This window comes from Phragmites australis, chromosome 19, assembly GCF_958298935.1.
Source record: "Phragmites australis chromosome 19, lpPhrAust1.1, whole genome shotgun sequence".
Taxonomy (NCBI): domain Eukaryota; kingdom Viridiplantae; phylum Streptophyta; class Magnoliopsida; order Poales; family Poaceae; genus Phragmites; species Phragmites australis.
Genome location: NC_084939.1, coordinates 22,121,004 through 22,147,040, shown reverse-complemented (window position 1 = coordinate 22,147,040; position 26,037 = coordinate 22,121,004). Strand labels below are relative to the sequence as shown.

Below are 26,037 nucleotides of genomic sequence, written 5' to 3'. Positions count from 1 at the left end.
AAGTGCGACACGGCGAGGCTGAAGGCGCTGCACGAGGCCGACATGCTCACCCTCCGCCTTTCCACAGGGTACTGTGGCGGGGAGAGCGTGCCCATCCCCCGCCAAGGGGAGATCGTACTGTTCGTCTCATTCTTCTTGGCGGACCTCGTGCCGCTCTTCTCTAAGTTCTTCACCACCATCATCTCTTTCTACGACATCTACCACCTCCATCTCAACCCCAACTTCATTCTCATGCTGAGCATTTTCGCTGACCTATGTGATAACTTTGTTGGGGTCGAGTCGTGCCTTGACCTCTTTCGGTTCTTCTACATAGCCCGGTTGGTGACCAGACCGGCCACCGAGAGATTAGGGTTCCGCCTCTGTGATGGCATCGTAGACTCCTAGATTGAGGTGGGCCTCAAGTCATCATGGTCGGGTGGAGGGAGGATTGGTTCTACCTTGCAACTGATAATTCTCTAGACAACCTTCGTGTGCCGAGCGCGCCGGTGCAGGTCATGGAGAACTAGGGGAATTCGCCCGCGACCACCCCTGAGCTACTGACCCTGGTCAACTTAGTTGGCCAGCTTTGAAAAATCAGGCTAACGTGGTCAGACGTCGCCTGCGACTACATCAAGCACCGGTTGTGTCTCCTGCGGAGGCGAGCACACCCAACGTTCATGTACTCCGGGCCGAACGATGAGACCTGGTTGAGCTTCATAGGTTACCCTACCGTCGAATCCCTGGTACAACCCTTTCTTCTAGAAACTATGCGAGCTCTCACACCTCTTTTGTTATTTCAGATCTTACCGACGACGCCGTCGACTTACGGGTTCGAACCCGAATGCCAGGCTCCCTGAGGAAAGACGATCCTCAGGGAAGCGCCCTTCTGTTATATGATCTCACCCCTCCAGAGAGAACACAGCACAGGAGGGTAAGTTCGGCATTTCCATAATTCCCGCCCTCGAGCCATCTTATGACCTGGATTTTCATAGTTGACGTCATTTGCAGGGTCTTCCTGAAGTTGATGTATTACGCTCGGTCATCGACGAGGTCTTGGGATTGGCCAAGCTGCTCCAGGTAGTGGAGTTCATCATGGTCTCCACCTGGGCGCCCAACAGGGCGTGGCCCTACCTCCTCCTAATCAATCTAGTTGCACCTCCAAAACACATGGTCGCGGAGGCCGCCAGACCGCTCCGGGTCAGACATCGACCATAGGCGCAGATCTTGTGTGCAGCGCTGGTCAACAGAGGAACGACCAGCCTCGCCCTGAATCGACTGGGGCAGAATGCTTGCGGTCAAAGGTTGACCATGGGTGGAGGTACGACGAGTGGTGCCGGCCCCCAAGGAGCGATCAGTCACTCCTTGAGCCAGTTAGGTCTGACCAGTCTAATCATAGAGTCCTTGTTCATGGGGGGAAAAAGGCTGATGGAGGATTCGGCCTCTGTAGAGGCGTCCAAATGCGCCCGTGGGATGTCGTCTGCCCACGGCACGATGACGGATGTGGCCTCCTTAATGGGTCAACTCAGTGGTTTTGCGAGGTCGAGAGTTGTGCTCACCCCTCTGACCACACGGTAAGTCCCCCAGTTAGGTGTAGATGTTTCAAGTTCTTTTCTTGACCCCGCAACTTGTTGTCACTGCAGGTCCCCCACCCCGTCAATGACTCCGATGGAAACCCTCCTCCAGTGCCTCGGCAGGACATTCCAGCCCCAAGCTAGTTGTTGTCCCCACACCACCTGAAGTGTTCTCCATGACCCTCGTGCCTCCTCCGGTGCCCACTCCAGCCTCCGACCTGCTCTCCTTGATCGCCAGCCTCCTTGCCTCCATCAGCTAGCTAATCGCTGAGAAGGAGGAGGCAGTCCGTAGATGCGTCGAGTTGGAGAGGCTGGTGCCTGAGGAGAAGGAGGCGAGGCACGCACTTCAATAGGAGAATGCCACCCTTCAACAAGAGAAGAAGTGCTTCAAGCGGAGAGGGATGCGCTCGTCGCTCAACACTCCAAGCTGATGGAGGATGAGAGGACGATCCGTGTCTTTCTTTGGACTACCTTTATGGCGATGCTGGGGCCGCTAAGGAGCATTGAGCTGGAAGCCAATGAGCCAAAGGAGGAGTCTGCGCGGGGCTAGGCCTACTCCATCAATGTCCTGACAGAGAAGTTCACCCAGCTCCCGTGCATCCTGGCGGTGAGGACAGCAGAGGATGTGGCGAAGGCAGCCAAGATAGCGGCAAGGTATGTTCTCCGGTGCTACCGCTTTTGCGACCCCAGCTTCAACCTTGAGTTCATCCGGGAGGGGGTCTTAACTGCCGGCCCTGAAGCCGAGGCGAAGCTGGAGGCGGAGTGCCAAGGGCCACTGGAGTTCATAGAGTCTCTCATCCAGGTGGAGACCGAGGAAGAGTAAACACTAGCTTGTATCTTAAGTTTGTATGATATCTTATCGACCTTTTGCATTTCTTTGATGGGTTTGTGTCGTTGTTCTGGTCGTAGAGTCCTTGACATAACCGAATCACCGGCTCACTCCGAGCCCCTGACCACCACCATAGACAATGTCAATGACCAGTGCAGTCGGGAGGTGTTGGTCGAATGCGAGCTTGGATTTGCGGTTGAGCAAGAGATCCTTCAAAGCGATCTTTGAGGTGAGTCAGTGTAGAAAAAATGGTCCTATTAGGCTATGATTGTGATTTAGGTGATTAATGACAATATAGTCATTGGGACTAACATATTTGTCAAAAATATATATTAGTAGGTCTTATGGATGTAATACATCAAGAAGCCACCACAATCTGGATAAAGTTTGATTGAATTGGAAAAGTTCAAGGAAGAGTTGCCTCACCGGACGGTCTGGTGTGGAGGAGTTTTCACTCACCAGAGCATTGTGTCTAGAGGTTGATAGTCTCACCGGATAGTCTGGTGAATAGAACATGAGACCACTGGAGTGGGGAGATGGCTGAGGACCTCACCAGATAGTCCGATGATCTACACTGGGTAACACCGGAGTATTTCCTGCAGAGAATAATGCAAGTGTAGAAGACTGAAGATCAACCCACCGGATAGTCCAATGCTTGGTTTGTGCACACCGGATTATAGCACCAGAGCATTTCTTGCAGAGACGACTGCAAGTGTTGAAGAATGAAGAATAACCCACCGAAAGGTCCGGTGCTCTGAAGATGAATGAACTAGAGTATTTTACACAAAGAGACTGCAAAGGCTCGGATGGCTCAAGATAACTCACCAGAAGGTTCGGTGAAAGATTTGAAGGTACACCAGAGTGTCAAGTGTTCATAGAGGTATTGAGTGGAGTTCCAACGGCTAGTTTTTGAGGTTGTACTCACCGGATGATCCAGTGTTAGTACTATTGTTCTCAACGAATCATTCGGTGTTAACAGCTTTTCTAAGTCGTTGGAATGGCTAGTTGGCGAGTTTGAGGCTATAAATACTCCTCCACTTAGTCATTTGAAGGTGTGGCATGTTGTTGCAGTCCAGAGAAACCCATATAGACTTGAGAAGATATCCAAGCCACCAAAGTGCTTAAAGTGATCATCCAAGGTAATTAAGTATAAGATTAATGAGTGATTAGTGCTTATAGGCCAAGAAAAAGTGTTGCTAGGTGATGGCTGCCTAGAGAGTGGATCAAGGAGTAATCCTACCTTGTACCGAGAGGTACGCAGGCACATTGGAGTCTTGGTGACTCACCAGCATTTTAGGCCTTGGTGACTCAAGCTTGTTGACCATTCGACTTGGTGTGGAGCGGAGGTAATATACGTGTATGGGGACACGGAGATCCTTCCCATAGTGGCTCAAGCTCCGAAGTGATCACGGTGGCAAGTGACTGGAAGAAAAGCTAGTGGTGAGACCTTGCCTTTGTGGCTTAGTGGCTCATCCGGCTTGAGGCCCTGTATTGGTGGTTTGGTGGCTCAAGAGTCATGATCAGGTGCCGATCGGGAGCATATACTTGGTGGAGCTCCAACGTGGACTAGGGGTGGTATTCATGCCATCGACATCACGGGATAATAATCCTTTATGCCGAATTTGTCTCTCTGCCTTATTTACATTTCCCCATTTACTTTCTTGCAATTTACTTTGCTAGAGTGGTTTGCAATCCTCTTGAACGGTATAGTAGACATACTAGATAAACATATAGCACATTTAGATAGAAATTGAGATGGTTTAACTTGTGAAGTGTCCTAATTCACCCATCCCCCCTCTTAGGGCGTCACCGTTCCTCACAGCCAGTCTTGTCACATACTAAGTCGCCTATAGTCTTAGACCGACTGAGTAATACCCGACCAGCAGACCTTTGTGTGCTCTGTGGCTTGTTTCTGACCAGCTTGTCTACAGGAACTACTCACGATGCAACAGGACTTGGATCGGATGTCGAGGGAGAGAGACCAGCGGTGGGCATACTTCTACGATTGCTTTAGCCAGGCATTCACCCCATTTGACTCACTGCTTTGGGCTACTGGCATTCATGTTCGCCCAACCCCCGGGGATACCATGACTGGTCATATCAACTGGTTTCTGGCGGCCTCTGAGGAGGCAGGTGACCATGAGCATAGGCTTCACGAGATCATCGATGACCACCTCTTCGAGGTCGGAGTCTCCAGCGCCTGCCTTGCACTTCCCTACATCAATGATCACCTCCCCGACCTCAACCTCGCTCTGATAGTCTCTGCTGACTTTGGTGGTGTTCAGCGGACTACGACGGAGCTCGGCGACCACGCAGACGCATTCATGTACGCAACTCGTTCCCTTCTTTGGATTGTCCAATTCGACCTGTTGAGGGGCATCTTTGGATCTTATGGACACTGAACCAAGATCGTTATAACCAACCCATGGGCACTATCCGAACGATCTTTTTGTACTCGAGGACTTGTTTTCATATAAGTTTTTTCGTGCTCGTGTTATGAGCAGGTTTGGCTAGTTGTTACTTCAAGAGGGAATCCCGGCTTAGGACAACCCTTAGCCTGATAAGCCCTTTGGTGGTGACCAACGCTCGACCTGAGTTTGGACTTGTGGCCTTGTGGCCGGTATCCATCAGTCTCCCATGCCCCTGCAACTAAGCGGGCGACTATTTTCATTCTTCCTCAAATGATCTAGCACCCACCACGTGGGCGATCAGCTAACATAAAGTGGTAGCATACAAAGGAAACCTAAAACGCTCTAGCCCCCGATTGCCTAGTCGGCGGGAATGCTACCGACGAGTCGGTCTGGTTCATGAATCGGAAAAACTTACAAGTTAACGGGAGACCGTTCTTGTCTAGGAGATCCTACAAAACAGAGAATTTTGTCTTCGAATCGGAAAAACTTATGGGTTATGCTCCACGCTCATCCGAAAGATCCTGCAAAACAGAAAAAATGGCTCATTTTCAAGCAGCCTTACACATAGAACTTGTACAACTAGGCTATCTTCCACGAGTTATGCAATTCATGGTCATCCTCCATATCTAACTTGACTGCACCAGGTCGGGTAACATTGACCACTTTGTAGGGCCCCTCCCACTTGGGGGAGAGCTTGTTTCGGCCTGCCTTATTCTGTACCTGCCTAAGGACGAGGTCACCTACGACCAGTGTCCACCCCTGCACCTTGTGGTTGTGGTAGCACTTGAGGCTCTGTTGGTATTGAGCTGCTCGTATTAGAGCGTGTTCGGGAAACTCTTTGACCAGGTTTATGTCATCCTCCCGTCACGCCACCTAGTTGTCGTTCGAGTAGCTGGTCACTCGGGGAGACTAGAGGGCGATCTCAAAGGGGAGCATTGCCTCAGCACAGAAGACCAAAGGGAGTTTTGGCCGTAGCCCTGCCAGGGGTTATTCACAGCGGCCAGAGTACAGTGGGGAGTTCGTCCACCCAGCATCTTGAATAACTCTTAAGACGATCAAAGACCCAGGTTTTGACCCATTACATTATCATCCCATTTGCCCTTTCGACATGTCCATTACTTTGGGGTGTGCAACTGACGCGTAGCAAACTTTGGTCCCAATCTCTTCATAGTAGTCTCTAAAAGCGCTACTGGCAAAATGAGTCCTATTATCCGCAATTATACGGTTTTGACTATCAAACTGCACTACCAACCCTCGTATGAACTTTATCGCCGCTGCGTCAGTAATCTTCCTGACAGTCTCGACTTCGATCCACTTAGTGAACTTGTCGACTGGCACAAACAGGAATTCAAAACCACTAGGGGCCTTAGGGAATAGTCCCACGATATCGAGCCTCAGACAGCGAAAGACCAAGAGAGTGGTATGGTGTGCAGTGTTTGGACTGGTAGGTTGGTCTGTCGGCCATGGTACTGGCACGGCTTGCACTATTTCACCAGCTCGCAAGCATCTTAGAGGGTTGAGGGCCAATAGAATCTTTGTCGAAACACTTTTCCGACCAGAGTGCGGTATGAAGCATGGCTACCACATATGCCTCCGTGGATATCAGAGGGTGCTCTGTGCTCCCCTCTTCCTGAGTGATGCATTTCAGTAAAAGATTGTTGCTCCCACTACGGCAAAGGCGTTCCTCTATTAGGGAGTATTTGCGGGCTTGTCGCATGACCCTTTATGCTGACGCATCATCGTCAGGGATTGTTCATTTTTGTAGGTATGCCAACATCTGATCCAGTGGCGAATCCAGGATTTTGGATAAGGGTGGTCCAACTTAACATAAAAATTTTTTAGTACCACAAATATAATGTGCCAACATATAAGTATAGAATTTTACCAAAAATACGATACAAGTCTGAAATTTTACCAACATAAAAGTCTGAAATTTGCGTTAAAAAGACTATCACCCATCTAAAGACTATAAAAAACACGGTACAAGTCTCAAAGAAGATTACAATACTAATTCTTGTTGGTCTTACGCCTTCTAATGGTCATGAAAGTCTCGATTATATCATCTTCATTCACTTTGAAGAAAATATCTCGCTCAATGAATGTGACTAGACAATCATCCAAAAGACCATCACCCATCCTATTTCTCAACTTACTCTTGACTAAACTCATTGCACAAAATACCCTTTCAACACTTGCCGTCGCCACCGGTAGAAGCAATACCAATTTGAGAAGCAAGTACACCAAATCATAAACTTTATGTTTCTTTGTTTCAACAAGCTTAATTGAGAGGTCCACAAGGTTGTCTATGCCTTTGAAGCTATCATCTCTCCTCATGTCATCAATATAGTTATCAAGTTCTATTTCAAGTCTTATCAAGTCGGTGCTTGAAATATCATTAGCGTAAAACTCAACAATTCTATGTACCTTGTCTGCATCAAAAGAGGCAAATGAGTCGGCAAGATTCAAGGTCGACATACAAGAAAGCAACTCCATATTAACCTCATCAAACTGATTGTCAAGCTCTTGATTAATTTGATCAATGACCCCAATATATACTTCTCTTCTAAAGTGGTCATCATTTGTTTGGTTTCGAGCAAACCATGTTGATCTTCCATAAGGCACATAATTACCCTCCATTGCAGGAACTTCGATGCCATGTTTGTTGCAAAACAAAGTGACCCTTTGAAGGAATGCATCCCACCCATCAGACCTCAATTGTTGCATTCTACTCTTTGCCAAACTAACAAGTGACATTGCATTAAGAAAATCTTGATCTCTTCTTTGCAAACACTGGGACAAATCATTTGTGTATCCAAGAATGACAAGCATCAAGTGTGCACTGAAAATAAAGTCAAATGACTCAAATACTCCAACCATAGTATGTATTTTCAGCCAATCACCCCTTTGTGAAGTATCTTCTCCAAGAGTTATGAATACCTCACAGATTATGTGATACATAGCAATAATGTTGACAATAGTTTGGTAATGAGAGCCCCACCGAGTCTCACCGGGCCTAGCTAACCCCATCTCTTGATTTAATCCACTCCCAGTTTCTAGTTCAGCATATTCAAGTGCTTTCAAGATATTCTGAAGTCTAACATTTCGAAGCATGCCATGACGCTTACAAGAAACTCCAATAATACTCAACAAGACAATAGACATAATAAGCAGAAGGTGACTCTTTCATGATCAATATTTTTAGCCCTTTAATCTCTCCTTTCATATTGCTAGCTTTATCATACCCTTGACCACGGATTTGAGTTATAGTCAAATGGTGACTAACAAGTAAAGCTTGAATTGCTTCCTTAAGTGATAAAGAAGTAGTATCATCTACATGAACAACTCCAAGAAAGTGCTCAAATGACCCTCCCAGTCTATTAACATAACGTAAGCAAAGAGCTAGTTGTTCTTTATGTGATACATCACTAGACTCATTAGCTAGAATAACATAGTGCTCATCACCAAGTTCTTCAATAATTTGCTTTCTAATTTCTATGGCACAATATTGAATATTTGCTTTTGTATCTCTGGGCAAGTTAAGGTGCAATTACCTAGACAATTCTTCAAAATATACTTATTCACCTCTTCACTATTTGCTGCCAGCCATTTCAAAAGTTCAAGGAAGTTTCCTCTATTGCTAGACTCTTCATTTTCATCATGTCCACGGAATGCTAATCCTTGATGCAAAAGAAACTTCAAGCATCTAAGTGAATAAGTCAACCTGATCTTGTAAAGACGTAGATCCTCATTATTCAGCTTCACAGTTTGATTATCAATTCCTGCACTAGGATTGACAAATAGTTGTATCTCTCTTGAGCTACATTGTGCACACTTGTTACACCACCCACATGTTTATCAAGTGCTTTCTCTCCTCTATTCCAATTTCTCCAACCACCTTTAATAAATGCATCAGTCCCCTTGCCCTTACTTTTTTCCTTTTTGAACAAGTAACATACAAAGCAAAATACAGATTCCTTCTTGATATTATATTCAAGCCAATGATATTTATGAAACTATAAAGGAGTGAATTGCTGATCTCTATTTCCAATTTTTCTTTTTGCAAAATCATGCGCATAAGGTTGGAATGGACCTTTAAGACTATATGCTCTTCGAATTGCATCTTGATCATTGATAGGATAACTTACAATGGGTAGTCTTTCCCCAGGATCATGTGGAAGACGATTAATATCATAAATCAGTGGCGGTGGTGAGACATCTTCAAGTGGAATAGATGGTGGAGAAGATGGCATCAGATTCACAATTTCTTCAATTACTGTCTCTTGCTTTGGCGTGCCTTCTTGTTCTTGAGTTTGCTCTTCTGCCACAGCCCCAATCAGGAGATGAAGAAGAGGCGATCTTGTTTGCTGTATGTTTCCAAAAAAGAGATGCAATGTCTCCATTCCTCTTCATGTTTCAATAATTCTACAATAAAAATACTCAATTTATCAGATTCAGACACAAATTGATAGTTATGTAAATCATACTGATGTGTCCATACATTGCACCTGCTATGCTGCTTCCAACAAAACCTAGATCCTCACTAATAAATTTGCAATAAATACCACATTACAATACATTTGTGACTGGGAGATCTATTTAACTGGTGGCGGAGAGTGACTGGGAATCTGGGATGGCGCCTTAGCGGCTCAGCACAGCGCGGATGGTCTTGGCCTTGAGCTTGGTGGAGAGCACCTTGAGCTGGTCCAGGTTCCTTTGCGTGAGCCACAAATGAGCCCTTCAGGGGCAGAAGCAAATGCGCCGAATCGGTGGTGGCGGTGAGGGAGAGACTTGGCGGGGAAGTAAACGGAGCACGCACCTGGACGGTAGGCACCAGCGGACACCGGATGGCAACGGCGAGCACTGAGCGGCGGAGGCGCGGAGCAGACTATGGATAGGACTCAGGACTCAGGAGCGAAGCTGGCGGTGCTGGAGAGTTGGTAGGCACGGGCGGACGGCAACAACGAGTGTTGAGCAGTGGAGGTGCGGAGTGGACTGCGAATGGCCAGACGGGACATGGGACTTAGGAGCCAAGTCGGCGGCGCTGCAGAGTCGATAGGCACGGGCGGACGGCAACGGCAAGCGCCGAGCGGCAGAGGCGCGGAGCAGACTGCGAACAGCCGGACGGCACTCGGGACTCAGAACCAAAGCCGGCAGCGCTGCAGGTGGATGAATGGCCGAACGAACAAGGCCGAACAACAAATGGGAGGATCCGTCGATGGGCCTTGGGCCATAGCAAAATATTAGGGTGGTCCATGGCCCACCTGTGCCACCCTTTGGATCTTCCCCTGATCTGATCCATCCAAGTCATATCCGAATCAAGCTGGGCGACCACATAATGGCCCCCCGAGGACTGCAACAAGGAAGGCGTTGCCTCCGAAAGAGTTACCTCGGGTGCTCTGTTTCCAAGTGGAGTATCCCCTTCATATTGGCCCAAGACCGCGGTGGATGGTTGTGTGAGTCTTCCTTCAAATATTTCGACTAGGATAGGTGCGTGAGAAGAAGCTAGATGGGCCAGCTCGTCGGTGACAAAGTTATCCCTATGCAAAAAATGCTTAACATCGAAACCGATGAAGCATTGCTCCAACCTTCTCACTTTAGCGAGGTATACCATCATTGTCGGGTCAAAGCACTGAAACACCTTTTGCACTTGGTTTACGACCAGTAGCGAGTCCCATATCGCCAGCAAGCGTTTTATACCAAGTGCAGAGGTTGCTCTCGTTCTAGACAAAAAGCCCTCATATTCTACAAGCGGACTGCCCTGGCGTGGTGGGGGTCACCTCATACTCCCTGCCGCTGAGGGAGCGTGGGTTTCCTCCTACACCGGAGCCCATTGTGACCCTGGCTGACCATGATCCCGATCATTCCTTATGGAGGACTGGGTGGTTGTTGCCACGATCTAGCGCTAAGCGGTCTCTACTAAAAGGGCGAGGTCGCATATCCATGGTGCCACCGGCGAACCTTCCGGTACTACCACAGGTGGATGACTAAGAATTACCCATGCAGTCTGTAGGTTCTGAGCGGGGGTCATGGCCTCGTAGTCAAGCTGCTAACCGTGGAGTGGTGAAACATCGCGAGGGGAGGAGCCCCCAACGTTTGCGTTCCTCGTGTAGCGTGATGGCCTAATCAAGGAAGCCGCCACGGTCTCCTCTTCATGCAGGCGCTCCTTCAGGCGGCATTGCTATTGCTGGGGCAAGGTAGGACCTCTCCCATGCCTAGTGCCAGTTGGGTTTCCCTCTTGGCCTACGTCCTGGGTTTCCCGCAACACGAGCGTCGCTGTTGCCCCCTGCTGCATGGGCCACCATGCAAACCTCCCTCTTGGGCTCGGAGTTCTCAGACTTTGGTATTCCATGCTTGGAGCACACCGGGCTCATTTGGGTCATATCCCATAACGAAAACCTCGTGACCGTCGCTCGAAATAGGACTCCAAACTAGTCGAGGATCTGGTCACAGGTAGCCCAACCATAGTATCAATGTCTATAGAAACGCGAAAAAACACACCCCTACCTGGCGCGCCAACTGTCAGGGGTGATCCTTGACAATAATTCAGGGTATACCAGACGACGTGCGCGTTGATCTCTGTTTCCTACACGTGTGTATCAACTTGGACTCAATAACACCGAGGTTTATCCAGGTTCAGGCCTCCCATGAGATAATAGCCCTATGTCATGTGTATTGTCTTATGAAATAGATGAACTTGTTACAGAATGTCTATCTCTCTCTATAAACACCATCTCGACCTCTTTATATACCAGGGGGAAAGATGCACAAACAACCGAATCGTTCCAAATCCTGCGGTAGACCTGCCCATAATGGAGCCAACTACCCCTAGAATATCATGACATTTGATAGGCGTGCCTACCCTTCTCTAGTCATCCTGCTCGTCCTATACCATCACCGAACGTCGTCATGCTCACCCGTCAGACCATCCCGTTGCATTAAATGCTACAGGACATGTCACTGCAATTCTGCACCGCCCCACGACCATGCCACGCTAAAAGCATGTGCCTGAAGAAGGAAAAAAAATACTCAAGTAGGCAAAAAATACTCAAGTAGGCAACATTAAATGAGACTTGATCGGCGCACGCTGACACTTCGTCGTGGTCTTGACAATACCTACTGCACACTGATACTTCATGGCGCAGGACCCGCCACATGGGGCACCCCCTTACCTATGACACCGACAACCTTAATATACCTCCATCAGCTACCTTCACTAAAATAGGAGAGATTTCTATTCTTGGTCTAGACAATCTAGCTGCAATCTGTCAATTTATGAAACTATGAGAGCTAGCCGAGTCTACTAAAATCAGTATTTCTAGATCATCGATCATCCCACACAATCTGACAGTCTTAAATCTTTCACCCCTTTTTGCTGCAGCATTTGATAGGGACATCAGTGTTTCATCTTCAGAATCCTCAACTATTTGCTCTGACAGCTCTTCCTTTACCTTGTTGAAGCATGTCTAGCAATTCTTCAACTACATGTAGCTATACCGTGGGCGCAAACCTGTATCCTTGCCCCTAGCGCTCCCCAAATTTGAAGCAAAGGCCCCTGGCCCGTCGGTAAGCGCGTAGTGTGGAGAGTTGATTCTTCGATGCCCGTTTCTCTAACACTTTTGCACCTTCAACACCACGACAATCACTTGCCCTTCTGGCGCTAGCCAAGCCAACAATATAGACATCACAAGAGCTCTAGTGCAGGGTCCAGGTTCATGATCAAATTTGCTTGAATAGGCACGCTAGGCACCATGATTACTTTCCTGCATAGATGCTAGAGAGTAGGCCGTGTCCAGGTCTTTCGGTCGATGTAATAGTATCATGCCATGGATGTCATCTCTGAGGCCATCTATAAACCGCGTGGTGAAGAACATCGGATTATAAGAACCAAGTTGCCAGACTTCAAACAATTGCCTGATGATCTCTTGATACTGATCACGGTCGAAACAATCCTTGACATGAGAGCACAAATCCATCCACAAAGAGAAACCCTTCTGAGCTTGCAACCAGATGGTGGTGTTCCCGACGAAGTGGTATGTGGCCACCTGAAACCAGAGTTCTGGGAAGATTGCCTACACTCCAAAGTAATCCTCACACCTCTTCTTCCATAATTGAGGATCCCCCCCCTAAATAAGGAAAATCAAGCTTTAGTATGTGATTTCCAAAACTAGATCCCACACTCCGATGAGAGTACGGCGTGTAATTATCTCTAGACACATTGAGAAATTGTGAATCGAATTGAATCACGCCCTGCGTACCTCTAACTGGGGTGGGCAATTAGGTCGTAACCAACCCATATGCTGGCCCCTGGTGTTCACATTCAACGTGGTGGCCAATAGGCTCGTGGATCACCGGAGTCACTCCTAGGATTGCCGTGGATTGTTCCCGATTAGTGAGATCAGGCGCTTGCTCCTTTTCTGGTTCATGTACAGGTTCCCTCAATCCCGGGTGTTGCTAAATCCAGTCCACCTAATGTCGTAGATCCTCCACCATCTTGTGCAAGATCTCCACTTGTTCCTCGCTGTGCTTCAGTGTGTTCACCGTTTGCTAGATCGTCTCCATTCGCCTCTTCTACTCTTCTTAGTCTTTGTTGTACTTCTTCAAGAACTTCGCAAACTGATTCTCCATCGTCGTTGTTTGTTGCTGATAGCGCATCTTGAACCACGACTTGAGATAGGGGTTCTCGTCGGGACGCCCGGATGTCGCCAGATCCGAGAACTCCAGTGGTGGGGTAAATCATCGAGCAGGTGGAGAGCGCAAGGCTCTGATACCAGAATGTTATAGACTCAGTGGCGATCTAAGGAAGAAGGGAGAAGTCCATAGGAAGAACATGGAATCAAGAGGATCAGATAGAGGTTAGGCACGAGATATCCGACGAGGTCCAGAGGAACCCCTCGCCGCCCTGTTCTTTCTCATTCCATACCATTTTCATCTCGTTTCCCCGGCTTATAACAGCGCCAGGCGATTTACCGTTTGTCGGTCAGTAACAATAAAAATAAGCAACTTAGTTACATGCACATTAACCTGTCGCTCTCCTATTGATCAAGCTCGATTGATGGTATTCTAGTCCTGACATATAGGGAGGAGCTTGCCAAAGCGTCAGTCGCGCATGACGGAATCCGCCGAAGCCAAGAGGGAAGAGGGATTTGGGGGGAAAGAGCTTGGGTGAAAATGGTGATGGAGAGAATGGAGAAGAGTAAGAAAGTAGCTTGGTGTGGCCTCTTTATAGCTGGAGAACAGCGGTGCGGAACAGTAAGGCGGTTCTCTCTAGGAAAATATCAGGAGGAGAGATAGAGATGGCACACGACAGGGAGGCATGGGTGGTGGTGGGTTCTCTACCGGAGTTTTTGGGTTTTCTGTCTAGTGCGCACGAAAGAGGATCCTCTGCCGAGAAAAATTAGAGAAGCACAGTACCGTGACTTTAGTCTGTTGTGAGCCGTTGGGTTGAAAATGGACAAGCACGATGTAATGCTATAGTATCCATGCTACAGTAAAATCAGCGCAATGTTCTCATAAACAATGCTCGTGCTGTAGTATTCGACTGTAAATCACAGTTTCCCTATGACTTTACCCTTGTAAAGTTAGAGGAACCGGTTCCTGTGCCCACGGGTCATCTGGGGTACGACGGATCAGCGGGTCTCCGGCGCCCACGTGGAGCTCGTAGCCAGAGCTGGCGTAGTGATGGGAGGGGAGAGAAAAATTGCTTGTATGTCACTAATTTAGTGGCATTTTGAAGATTTGCCATCTTGATTCATATGTCATTGACACAGATTGCCTCATATGTCAGTGATAGAGGAGTGGCATTTTGTCAAAATGTAGCTAAATTAGTAGCAACTGGGCAAATCCCCCGGAGAGTGAGAGAGAGGCCATAGGGAGGGATGGGCGCCACGTGTTGTCGGGAGCAAGACGATGGGCTGATGGGCCCCGTGCGTCAGCAAGCGGCGGGATGCAGTTGCGGAGTGGGAATGGGCCGTGGTGGGCTGGATCGAGGAGTGGTTGGGCCAAGTTGGACCCAAAGATGGGGAGGAGAGGGTCGCAACCCCACAAGAAAATGAAGGAAAGGAAGAGAAGGATAATTGGGCTAGGTTGAAACTGAATGGAGAGAGGATTGAGGGGTGGGTTTCAGCTCGAATGGGCTTAGGATTTTAGAAATTATTTTAAGAATTACAAAAAGGCAAAGAAAGCTCAAATTTGAATGAACTTGCTAATAGAATCCAAATAAAATTAGAGAACTCCAAAATGCATTATGATGGACCTTGTACAAGTTTTCTAATTTTGGAAATTTGAATTCAAAGCATGTTGGGGATACTTGCTAATTTTTAACCACATTTGGTTTAATTTGTTTCAAAATTTTAAAAAGTTCAATTTTTTTAGTGATTTTTGTTAAATGCTAAAACACATGGTGTTACACTACTAACGAGGGATGGATGCACAATACAAGTGTGTGTATGTAGGTGTGTGTATGTGTATGTATATATGAGAACATGTATGTGAGGACATGTACATGTGTAGGCAAGTGTATGTATGTAAGAGAGGTAAAGGCATGAACTCTGGTGCAAAGATGTAAAGGATTTTCTAACCATGTATGTATGAGATGTGTGATATGACATAATAACATGTAAGGACTTATTCTAAATGCAACAAGGTGTCATCTCTCTCTATATAGTAGGCTAGTGGAAGGAGTTGTCCTGTCCATACAGAGACTTCAAACATTAGGATTGGTTTATTTTAGTTTGAGATGGTGAGAATTCGGTTTATTATGTAGAATTTGTGAAAAAAAAAATTCATTAAATTATGAATTGTGAGATTTTATAGTATAACTTAACTTATAAATTATAAAAATTAGTATTTATATTATGATTATTTATTTTTATTTTTACTTTTGAAGTTATAATCTATAATCAGAATTGAAAACAAGACTTACCTTAGTTCGCAGCGGGAAACAAAGCTAGAGTAGCTTGTCTCCAGCGAGACCTACGGCAAGCTGCAAGCAAGATCTACAGTGCCATTGTGCTTGGAACATTAAGCGCGGGCTTCAGCGTTAGGTTGTGATTGGGATCGAGTGGCCTACGACGTCTTTCTAGTGGCATGCGTAAACGGCGCCCGTGGAAGCAAGAGCAGGCGACCAGGGACAACTATGGTAAACAAAAGCGAGTGCAGATGGCAGTGCTTGGGGGAGGGAGGGGGGCGATAGGTGGGGAGCGTATGCAGGCGAGGAGGTCAGACTGCAAGCACAGACGGCAGCGGCGGCAATAGCGACGAAGCTCCGTTTGGGTCCACTTCTCTATCCCACTCATCCCACTGGGTTTCAACTGGTGGGATATGAGCTCGTTATTCTCATTCCCGAACTTTGCTCTTATCCCATTCCCGATATCCAAACATGGGTTTGTCTATACTAGCAGCCATGTCCCATCCCCACCATCCATTTCCCCATATCCAAACGGCACGTGCTTCCCTTCCTTCCCCATCGACCTCAGGTCGTCGCCGTCGCCGCCGCCACGACGACGATGCCGCGCAAGGCCTCTTCGACCTCAGGTTCGTGCATCCAACCCTTTCTCGGAGCCCTAATTCTCCAACGCGGGAAATAAACCTTGCCCCCCCTCCGAACCCTAACTCCCAGATTCGCGCAAGCGGAAGCGTAACCTCAACGCGTCCCCCTCCCCTTCCAAGCCCTCCACCTTCGCCTCCGCGGCCGACCACTCCGACGAGTCCGACTACGCCGCCACGAACGAGGACGATGACAACGCCGTCCCCGCTGCCGCCGCGGACGGAGCCAACGGCGGCGAAGTCCCATCAGAGGCCGCGGCGTCCGACGACCCCGTGCTCGACCTCCGCGAGGCCGAGGTGCTGCCCTCGGCCGAGGCCATCTCCGCCTTCCCCGCCGCTAAACGCCGCGTGGTCAACCGGCCCCACCCGTCCGCCCTCGCCCTGCTCGCGGCCGAGCGATATTCGTATTGCGGCAACATCTCCGCCGTGGCACCCCCGGTGCTAGAGAACATCTCGCATGGGCAGCTGCAGGTGCTCTCTGGGGTGCTTCCAGACCACCCCGCCCTTTCCACAGACCCCGACAGGCCGTCCTTGTATGTGTGCACGCCGCCTCCCCTAATGGAGGGGCATGTCGTGCCCAAGCAGTTCCAGGGCCGCCTCCATGTCGTCCCCAAGCACTCAGGTATGCTCTTCGCTATGTAAACATGGATCGCTGAGCTATACTGGGAAACATGTGCTAATTTAAGTACTTATGAATTGGTTTGTAATCTGTAGATTGGTTCTCCCCGGGGACAGTGCATAGGCTAGAAAGGCAGGTCGTGCCGCACTTCTTTACAGGGAAGTCTCCAGGGCACACTCCGGAGAAGTATGTCCTGTTAAGGAATAAAGTTATCGTGAAATACTTAGAGAACCCAGGCAAGAGGCTTGCTTTTGCTGAGTGCCAGGGGCTTGTTGGGAGTACAGGTGAACTGTATGATCTGAGTAGGATTGTTAGGTTCTTGGACACTTGGGGGATCATCAATTACCTTGCGACTGGATCAGTGCACCGTGGCCTGAGGATGGCAACGTCGCTTCTAAGGGAGGAACCAACAGGAGAATTACAATTGCTTACGGCGCCATTGAAATCTATTGATGGCCTAATTTTGTTTGACCGGCCGAAATGTAGCCTCCAAGCAGAGGACTTTTCTTCGTTGGCATCATCTTCATCGAATTCAGAGGTGGCGGATTTCGATGCTGCGTTCGCAGACTTGAATGGAAAGATTAGGGAGCGTTTGTCAGAGAGCTCTTGCAGTTATTGCTTGCAGCCTTTGCCAAGTTTGCATTACCAATCGCAAAAGGAGGTGTGTATTTTTGGAATCTTCATTTATATGTTTTATCTTGTATGTCTTGTGTAGAAACACTTATCTGCATCTTTGGAAGTATTGCTTTTACTTTCATTTGACACTCATGCTAAAAATTGTATCTTTCAAAGATCCTGATACTACATCACAGAAAGCTGTGGTAGTCTTGTTTTACAGATTAGCAAGTTGTTGCCCAAGTGTTTGTTGAGCGTAGAAAGACTATGATTTTCTGTTGAACTTGTTCACATAGGGTTTTTCAATCCTTTGGTATGCGACGTAGTGCTGAAAGCCCGTATTAGTAATTTTTACTATTTGACATTTGTAATTTGGGAAAGAACATTTAGATACCAAAGTAACCAAATATTACTTAAGTGTCCAATATTTGTGATGTGAGGGTACTTGCTTTAGGTGCAGTGTAACTTATCTGAATTGCTTGGGCTGTGTTTCAATTTTAATGCAATACTGGTCTTCCTTTGTTTGTTTTTATTTTGTGGGTCCAAAGTTAGCAATAACAAGTGTGTTTTAACTGGCTGAGCAGGCAGATATTGCTCTGTGCTCTGATTGCTTCCATGATGCGAGATATATTACTGGGCATTCTAGCTTAGATTTCCAGAGAGTGGATGGGAATAAAGATGGATCACAAAATGATAGTGATAAATGGACTGATGAAGAAACATTATTGCTGTTGGAGGGCATTGAGAAGTACAGTGACAACTGGGATGACATTGCAGGGCATGTTGTAACAAAATCAAAGGCACAATGTATTTACCATTTTATTCGGCTTCCAGTGGAGGATGGTTTATTAGAAAACGTTGAGGTACATAATGCACCTGTGCTGTTTAGGGCACAAAGCAATGGTTATCCACATTCAGATTCCAACGGCAGCACTTCAGGTGTTTTATATCATTAATTTTCTGTCAGCTAAATTCATATTTTTATTTATTTACTGTCTACCCTTTTGCTATTTTCCTCCTGTTCTAAATCATGCCTTATTCCTTCCATTTTGAATGCTGGTATTTGTGTTCACTCCTTAGGAAATCCACTCCAAAGTATTCAACATGGAAACCAGCTTCCGTTCATTAATTCTTCTAATCCGGTCATGTCGCTGGTGAGTAGGCCCTCACTATTTATATTTCTTTAGAGAACCAATGGTTGTTTAGAAAACCAGTGCACCATTTATTTAGCTGAGAGAATTGGTTTACACCATTCAATATTTGGGTGCCAATAGTAGCATTATATCTGCTAGTCAGTAGTATCGATAGTTGGCTGAACTTCTATTGGATAATGACATGGTGTCTTCTTGGTAAAGTTATATTTGCATTTATGTTTCGCTCAGCATTTTTTGTTTTAACAACAGAAAATGTTGGAAATAAAAGCCTAAATTGCTACTTCGAATTGATACTCTTGCGGTTCAGAACTGTTGTGTAGGTTACATTTTTGGCTTCTGTACAGTAAGACCAGAAGTTAGCATATCCTGATTTTTCATGTTATATTTCTCTCTAGGTTTAGTTTCAATCTGAAATTCTTGCAATTATACCTTTATCTAAAATAGTTTCCTAGGAATTCCCTTACCCTTTCACGGCTAGGGATGCAAGAGGTGCACTAGATGTAGCGCTCTGCACTATTTATTTCCAGATGACAAAAAAAAAAAAAAAAAATCAGGCTTCTCTGCTTTGTGTATGTAATATATCAAGTCTTACTTTTCTGAAATGTTGTGTAGGTTGCGTTTTTGGCCTCTGCAATAGGACCAAGAGTTGCAGCATCATGTGCACATGCAGCATTATCTTTTTTGACAAGAGATGATGATTCCAGGTTAGCCATATTTACTGAATGTTTGAATTTAGAGACATTAGTAAACATCAAAGACCTATCACTTCAAATATGCAATATTGTCCTCATACATGAGATAGAAACTTTTTCGTCATGTTTACTGTGTAGACCTTTGGTTTGTTTCTCGTTCTTTTGGCCTTATCCTGCTAGAGTTAAGTTTCAACTTATCTTTTGCTACACTTTGAAGGGTGAGTTCAGAAGGCATGCATGCTGATGGTAGAGCCAATGGTGCAAATCTAAACTTTCTCAGCCATAATGGTAACTGCTTTGTATCTAATTCCTATTACAGTCAATGCTGCTATCAAATCCCACTTAATTGTTTATCAAGATATTAATATTAAAGAAATCATCTGATCTTCAAGCAGGTGCCATATCATCCATTTCTCCAGAAAATGTGAAACATGCCGCCATGTGTGGTTTGTCAGCAGCAGCAATGAAGTCTAAACTCTTTGCGGATCAAGAGGAACGCGAAGTCCAAAGACTAGTGGCTACTATAATAAATCATCAGGTTAGTTCGCACGTTTCTGTCAAATTTTCATGCACAACTTTTTCTCCATTTGCGGTGAGTCGCTGTCGAGATCGGTTTAAGGGACAAACCAAAACTCATATATGTGCTAAGTCTAGAAATCAATCCCAACACATAGCGACTTCATTGATGATAATCATTACAATATTCATACCTTAATCGAATAAACTGTTTTACACAAATAACCTTCAAGGGTCGAAGAACCAAATAAACTGTAGTAGAATCTAAACGAACTATAAATACTCTAATCGTTTATAACTCTTCTACAGGCATGATTGACGTAGAAAGCGTCTTGGAACGATCCATCTTCAGCATACTCCTCAATACCTTCTCTAACTGAGTGTTTGGTGATAACAAGAGTGAGCACATGTCGTACTCGGCAAGTTGTGAAGAAAATATTATTTATATGAAGGCTTTGACAAGAATATAGCTAAATGGCTCTTTTGCATAAAATAGCATTTAAATAAAAACATTTGAAAAAAAATACTAATTAAATAACAACTGTAAATAGCAAACCACCTCAAGATTCCAACCATCTTAACTTAACCACTCTTCCACACCTCAACCAAAGTTCTACCCACTATCATAGTTCCCACCACTATAATTGACAACACATTAACTATGATTTCCACCATCATAGCTGATCAAACTATCAAAAACATCAAGTTCTAATTATGGTAGGTTTTCTATGCCACACTTAACTGTGAGCATGACTGATTAACTAGTTTTACATTCTGCAAAGGTTGCACACTTTACCCACAAGGCATTTCTTCCTATTTGTTAAGCATCCGTTGGCTGACGAAAAACTCTTACACACTTCCGCGATGTGCGCTAGGAATCCACTACAAAGCCTTTACAATGCCCCTCTCATCACGTGCCTACTAGCTTTTGCGTCTTACGGATTTCCGAGATGTGCGCTAGGAATCCACTGCAAAACCTTTACAATCCCCTTTTTGCGCCTTACGGTTCCTAGAAAATCTCATCCATTCTCCGTTCATCTGCTTGTTTTACACTATGCTAAGAGTAGAGCAAATTAATCGGCTAGGCCTGTTCCATACCAGGTTTGTGGTTGCATTGCAAACACAGAAATGTCACCTCACGAATTGGTCCTTAGATTTGAGCAAGACTACCACATTTTCTATCGTACATCTCGTATCAGTCTCCTCATACCACATGCTCAAATCCCTATGCTTTGTTGCTACAAAAATTATTCCATATTTATCATTATTGCATAGGACTATTATCAATTTCGTAGAGCAATTATCATGATTTTCATCCCAAAACAAGGATAAGTATCATCTACCCTTTCATAATCCAAAACCATACTATGGCGGTAAGGATGATAAGGGAAAACTAGGGTAAAGCCTAACTCTTGGGTTTTCCGACCAATTTATTAGCATGCATGTTTGTAAAACAAAACATTTTAAATATGTTCAATAACACAACTTGTCTTCATTGAACTCAGTTGTGTCTTCGAAATCTTGATCCTGTAATCCTTCTAGCTTCTCGGGAACGTAGGTGTTTACTCGCAACATACGCGGAAAAGATTAAAAAAGAATCAAATATCACACAACAAACATCATCACATACAAGATCATGCTTTTCCAAACAATGCAGCGGAAGAATAGGTTAAAACAGAGTTACGGTTAACAAGTTATGATTCTATAAAGATCAAAACAGAGCTAAAAAGATTATCTACAGATGAAATTATGTTGCTAGGAATTTTCTAAAAAAGTTCCAAAGTTATTTATAATTTTTTAGGATTTTTTCTAGAATTTTCTAGCATTTATTTGAATTATTAAACTATATAAAACTATTAAACAAAATTAAATAAACCTATAAGACATTATTAGAAATTAATTCCCTAATTATTTTTATTATTTTAAAATTATTTTTACACTGAAAATCTATTTATTGCGTAATATGTATCAATTATGACATCAACATCTAGAAATAAATAAAAAAACAAAAGCTGACTGTGCATTCCACGTTAGCTCAGCCGCTGATGTGGCACTACCACAAGTGCATATGCGCTGATGCGGCCAACCTATGTGGCGGGTGACGTGACAAACAAATGGCGTTAAGGTCTCATGACAGTGCCGTTATATTCATTAAATCCTAACCGTTCATCTCATATCAAAAGGCTTAGATCTATGTGGCGAACCGGTACGCATTCATCTAATCGCAATCGTTAACTCAAGATCGGATGGCTCCCTTTGTCTCTTTCCGCAATGCTGAGGACGGCAGCTCCGAGGGCATCCGCGACGGCGCGTCACCGGTGAATGATGAAAAGCTCATCGTCGAGCTCCAAACGCTCCGACGAGCGGCGGAACAGGACCACATGCTCACGGCGAACTTGACTAGGCTGCTGGTTGTCGTTGGCAATGCGCGGTTGAGGCTAGCGACGGTGAATGGCGGCTTGAAGCTTCAGCTCTCGCCAGAGTTAGGGTTATAAAGACTTCGGAAGTTAGGCAAAAGTTGTGCAATGCTCTAGGGTCGTATATTTATTCACGGTTGGCTCCATTATCTCTTAAACGACTCGGATTTGAAAAGAGGAGGTGGTGACGGCGACAGGTCAAACTCGATTCCAACGATTCAAACGGCCTCGGATTTTTATCTCTTGGGCAAAAGCTCGTGTATGGTCCTTGGATTCTTCCTTCTTTTGATTCGTAGCTTATCTCTAACTCAATCTCGCGAATTTGATCTCCTTCCTATGTGGCTGGCGGATGCAATCTTGATGTCATCTCGTGAGCAGCTCGGGCTCTGTCGATTTCGATGCAGGCCTTAGCTTCCCAGTGAATCTGTTTTGGTGGTTGTTGCTTGCTCTCCATCTTAGACTCGACGATCTCCATGCATGCGGCGGCCGGCTGTTCCTCTGCGAACTGAGCAGAGAAGAGAGGAGAGATGGCGTGCTGGGCTGGGCCAGATCAGAGAAAGAGAGGGAAAGAGGGATGGGCTTCGGCCTTTTTACTCTGAAAAGCTTTTCTTTTCCTTTTCTAATTCCTCTTGTAATATACACATGTAACTAATTCCTCATATGTATACACGGAGAACAGACCCGCGCTGAGCACAAGCTAGTTAACGAGCAGAATCGCACCTTCTGTGAGCCAACAAACCATGAGATCAAATCTACTGATGTCACGTGCACCCACCAGAGAATCTTTTGTTGATTCGAATCGTTAAAATGCAATATCTCTAGAACCGCAGACACAATTTTAAATCCGTTTGAAGCATATTGCTAGAAAAAAATGTGCTTAACAAAATGAGATCCATAAAGATTATATTTTGATGAAGTTTTAGGATCGTAACGGAGTTACGTAACATAGTTACAACATGGTAGACACTACAGTTACAACATGGTAGACAATCTAGTTACATCATGTTGAACAATACAGTTATAATATTGCCGATTGCAATATGATCATAATTAGTTACAATCAGTCAGTCTGGATAGGTAAGTTGCAATATCGCGATGCATATAGTTGTAACCGTTCTATGTCTGTAGTTGTAATCACTCTATACTACATCTTGTAACTCTTTTATGCACATAGTTCCAACTGGTGCAATCGTTGCTCACGAGGTGGGAATGTGTTTGGTCATCCAGTGAACCCGCGGAGTAGGTGAGTGGGAGCGCGCTCGGTCGATGGGGTTGGTGCGCACGTCAGAGGTTGCTGGTTGGTTGGCATTCTGCAGGTACGTTGCGTGTACTTGCAGAATCGATCTTCACTATATTAACTCACCTATTCAGTCAACCAATCAAACAATCAATTATATACATACACACACACATATATACACACATATATATATATATGTGTGTGTGTATGCATAAAGGCACACATACACACTAGGGATTTTTATTTAGTTTTTGCAAGACTCTTTTATTTTCTGTGGAAAAGTTTTTAATTTTCTTGGTTTTGGGAATTTGGGCTGGTACAGTTGTTGCGGTTGATTTGATGTATAGATTTCTACCGAACTAAAGTGTATTGTTGCATGGCCAGCACATGCCTTGTTCCTTGACATCTGACTTTCCCTTCGAGGAAAAAGATTAGCTTTAAAAAGGCAGTCTAGGACTTGTTGGGTCCCTTGGTATCCGTGTTTCCTTTCAAGGAAAACTTGAAATAGCTCAAAAAAGGCAGTCTGGTGTCTCTGGGACTAAGTTTACTTTCCTAGCCTAAATTGGTGGTAGAAAGTAGTAGTAGTGAGCTTTTTTTACTGAACTGAAGTCAGATTAGGGTTTTTGAAGAACCCAACCAAGGTAACCCCTGGCCTATCTGTACCAGATAACATGTACCAGTTTCTGGCTGGGTTTCGATGATGGTGATGTGGCAAATGATGAAGGTGCTTAGTCAAAGGGATCAGGAACCGTCTGAATAAGGTCATTGAATTGGAAATGATTAACTGTTGTCAAATTATTGTTTGCTTAATATAACAATGCAAAGGTCAGTCAGGATTGTAAAATCTTGTTGATTAGTTGGATTTCCTCAAAGCACAAAGGTCCTAAAACATATTACCTTAGATGGCTTCAATATAAGTTGCTTGGTCACTGGGAGGTCTAAAGAGTTTGCGAAGTGAAATTACCTTTTTTAAAATTTAGAGTAAATATCATAAAACTACACTTTTTTGGGGTAAACTATCACAAAACTGCACTTTCTTTTGCAACAAATTTTCACAAAACTACGCTTTGAAAGATCATGGACACACATGGCATACTCACTCTCCATGAGTGTGCCATGTGGGTCCAGGCTGTTCAGCCTAACAAAAGTGTGGTTTTAGGAAAATTTGTTGCAAAGAAAATGTAGTTTTGTGAAATGTAAAAAAGGTATAGTTATACGATAATTTACACAAAAAGAAGTGTAGTTTTTTTAAATAGAAACAAAAAAGTGTAGTTTTGTGATAGTGTATCCAAATAAGTGTAGTTTTGTGCTATTTGCTCAAAAAGTTATTTTACCAGCTTGTAGAATTGTTTTGATCCACCATTGTTCATGCTTCATAATTTGTTAGTAGGCTGTTTACGAGGATGGCTTTATTGCTATTTATAGTGTTGCAACACCATTCAATTTGCAGTTAAAGAGGTTGGAGTTGAAGCTGAAGCAGTTTGCGGAAGTTGAGACCTTGCTTTTGAAGGAATGTGAGCAAGTGGAGAGGGTGAGACAGAGGATTGCAGCGGACCGCGTCCGAATGAGAGCAGCACTGTTAGGTTCCACTGGAAGTGGTCTGCCTGGAAGCAGCAGCGCCATGCCATCTAATCCAGTCAGCATGAACCCCAGGCCGGTGGCTGTGCCAGGCTCCATGCCTCAGGCCGGCATGCCAGCCTCGTACACCAATAACATGCAGGGGCATGTGCATCCCCAGATGCCGTTCTTGCATCAGCGGCAGCAGATGCTCTCGTTTGGCCCTCGCCTGCCACTCGCACCCAACCAGACTCAACCGTCCGCACAGGCATCAAACATCATGTTCAACTCTGGCATGCCAAATTCGGTTGCTGCTAACCACCATCAGTTACTGAGATCGTCATCTGGAAACAATTCAAGTGTAGGATAGAGGAGACAGGAAATTCTTGTCAGTTGTAGCTTTATATTATTTATAAACACATCATTGTAATTCATCTATACGATGTCTTGTGCTGGTCGAATAGGTATTTATTTTATCAGGTTCGCATTTTATCTCTATTTTGCTGTGCCCTTTGTTTGATGTTCATCATATTGCAGGCTGGAAACTTGCGTGTAAGGCATATGCATGAGCATGACACACGAGTTCGATTGCAATATAAATGTCGTCAGCACCTTGTGAAATGGTACCTTTGTTACGCCGGCAACTCAGAATTGCTAAAACGGACCTGGTCCAGGGTCTCAGTCTCTCAGGTCTCCTCTCCTCTCCACTCCAAGAGAGAGATGCCACGCCGAAAAATGTTTCATCCTGGAAAGAAGTTTGTAATGTTAGGGGGAGAGAGTTAAGAACAGATAACTATCAGTAAATAAGACTATTCTAAATATATTTCTTTTATTTTGTTCCTTTTCTCATTCTCTTCTTTCGTTCTTATACCCTTTATTTTTCCTTATTTCCA

At 45.2% G+C, this 26,037-nt stretch overlaps 2 protein-coding genes across 5 annotated transcripts; one reads left to right on the top strand and one right to left on the bottom strand.

Moving 5' to 3' along the window:
* Window positions 1-6,797: 6,797 nt before the first annotated feature.
* LOC133900265 (uncharacterized) lies at window positions 6,798-7,427 on the bottom strand. The gene has a single exon (XM_062341374.1). The coding sequence runs from the start codon at window positions 7,425-7,427 to the stop codon at window positions 6,798-6,800; it is 630 nt and encodes a 209-aa protein (XP_062197358.1).
* An 8,747-nt stretch (window positions 7,428-16,174) lies between these two features.
* Window positions 16,175-25,642, top strand: LOC133900122 (SWI/SNF complex subunit SWI3C homolog). Of its 4 annotated transcripts, XR_009906511.1 has the most exons (11): window positions 16,175-16,322; window positions 16,408-16,956; window positions 17,049-17,614; window positions 18,153-18,507; window positions 18,649-18,722; window positions 19,335-19,426; window positions 19,632-19,702; window positions 19,810-19,952; window positions 23,522-23,663; window positions 24,254-24,348; window positions 25,038-25,144. XR_009906511.1 is itself a non-coding variant. In XM_062341253.1 (10 exons), exons 1-9 carry the CDS (start codon window positions 16,295-16,297, stop codon window positions 24,317-24,319), a joined length of 1,944 nt encoding a protein of 647 aa, XP_062197237.1. In that variant the 5' UTR covers window positions 16,175-16,294; the 3' UTR covers window positions 24,320-24,348; window positions 25,038-25,144. The 4 variants fall into 4 exon arrangements, 2 of the variants coding, with proteins under 2 accessions (XP_062197237.1, XP_062197236.1); XR_009906510.1 differs by lacking the exon at window positions 24,254-24,348; XM_062341253.1 differs by lacking the exon at window positions 23,522-23,663.
* The last annotated feature ends 395 nt before the right edge of the window (window positions 25,643-26,037 follow it).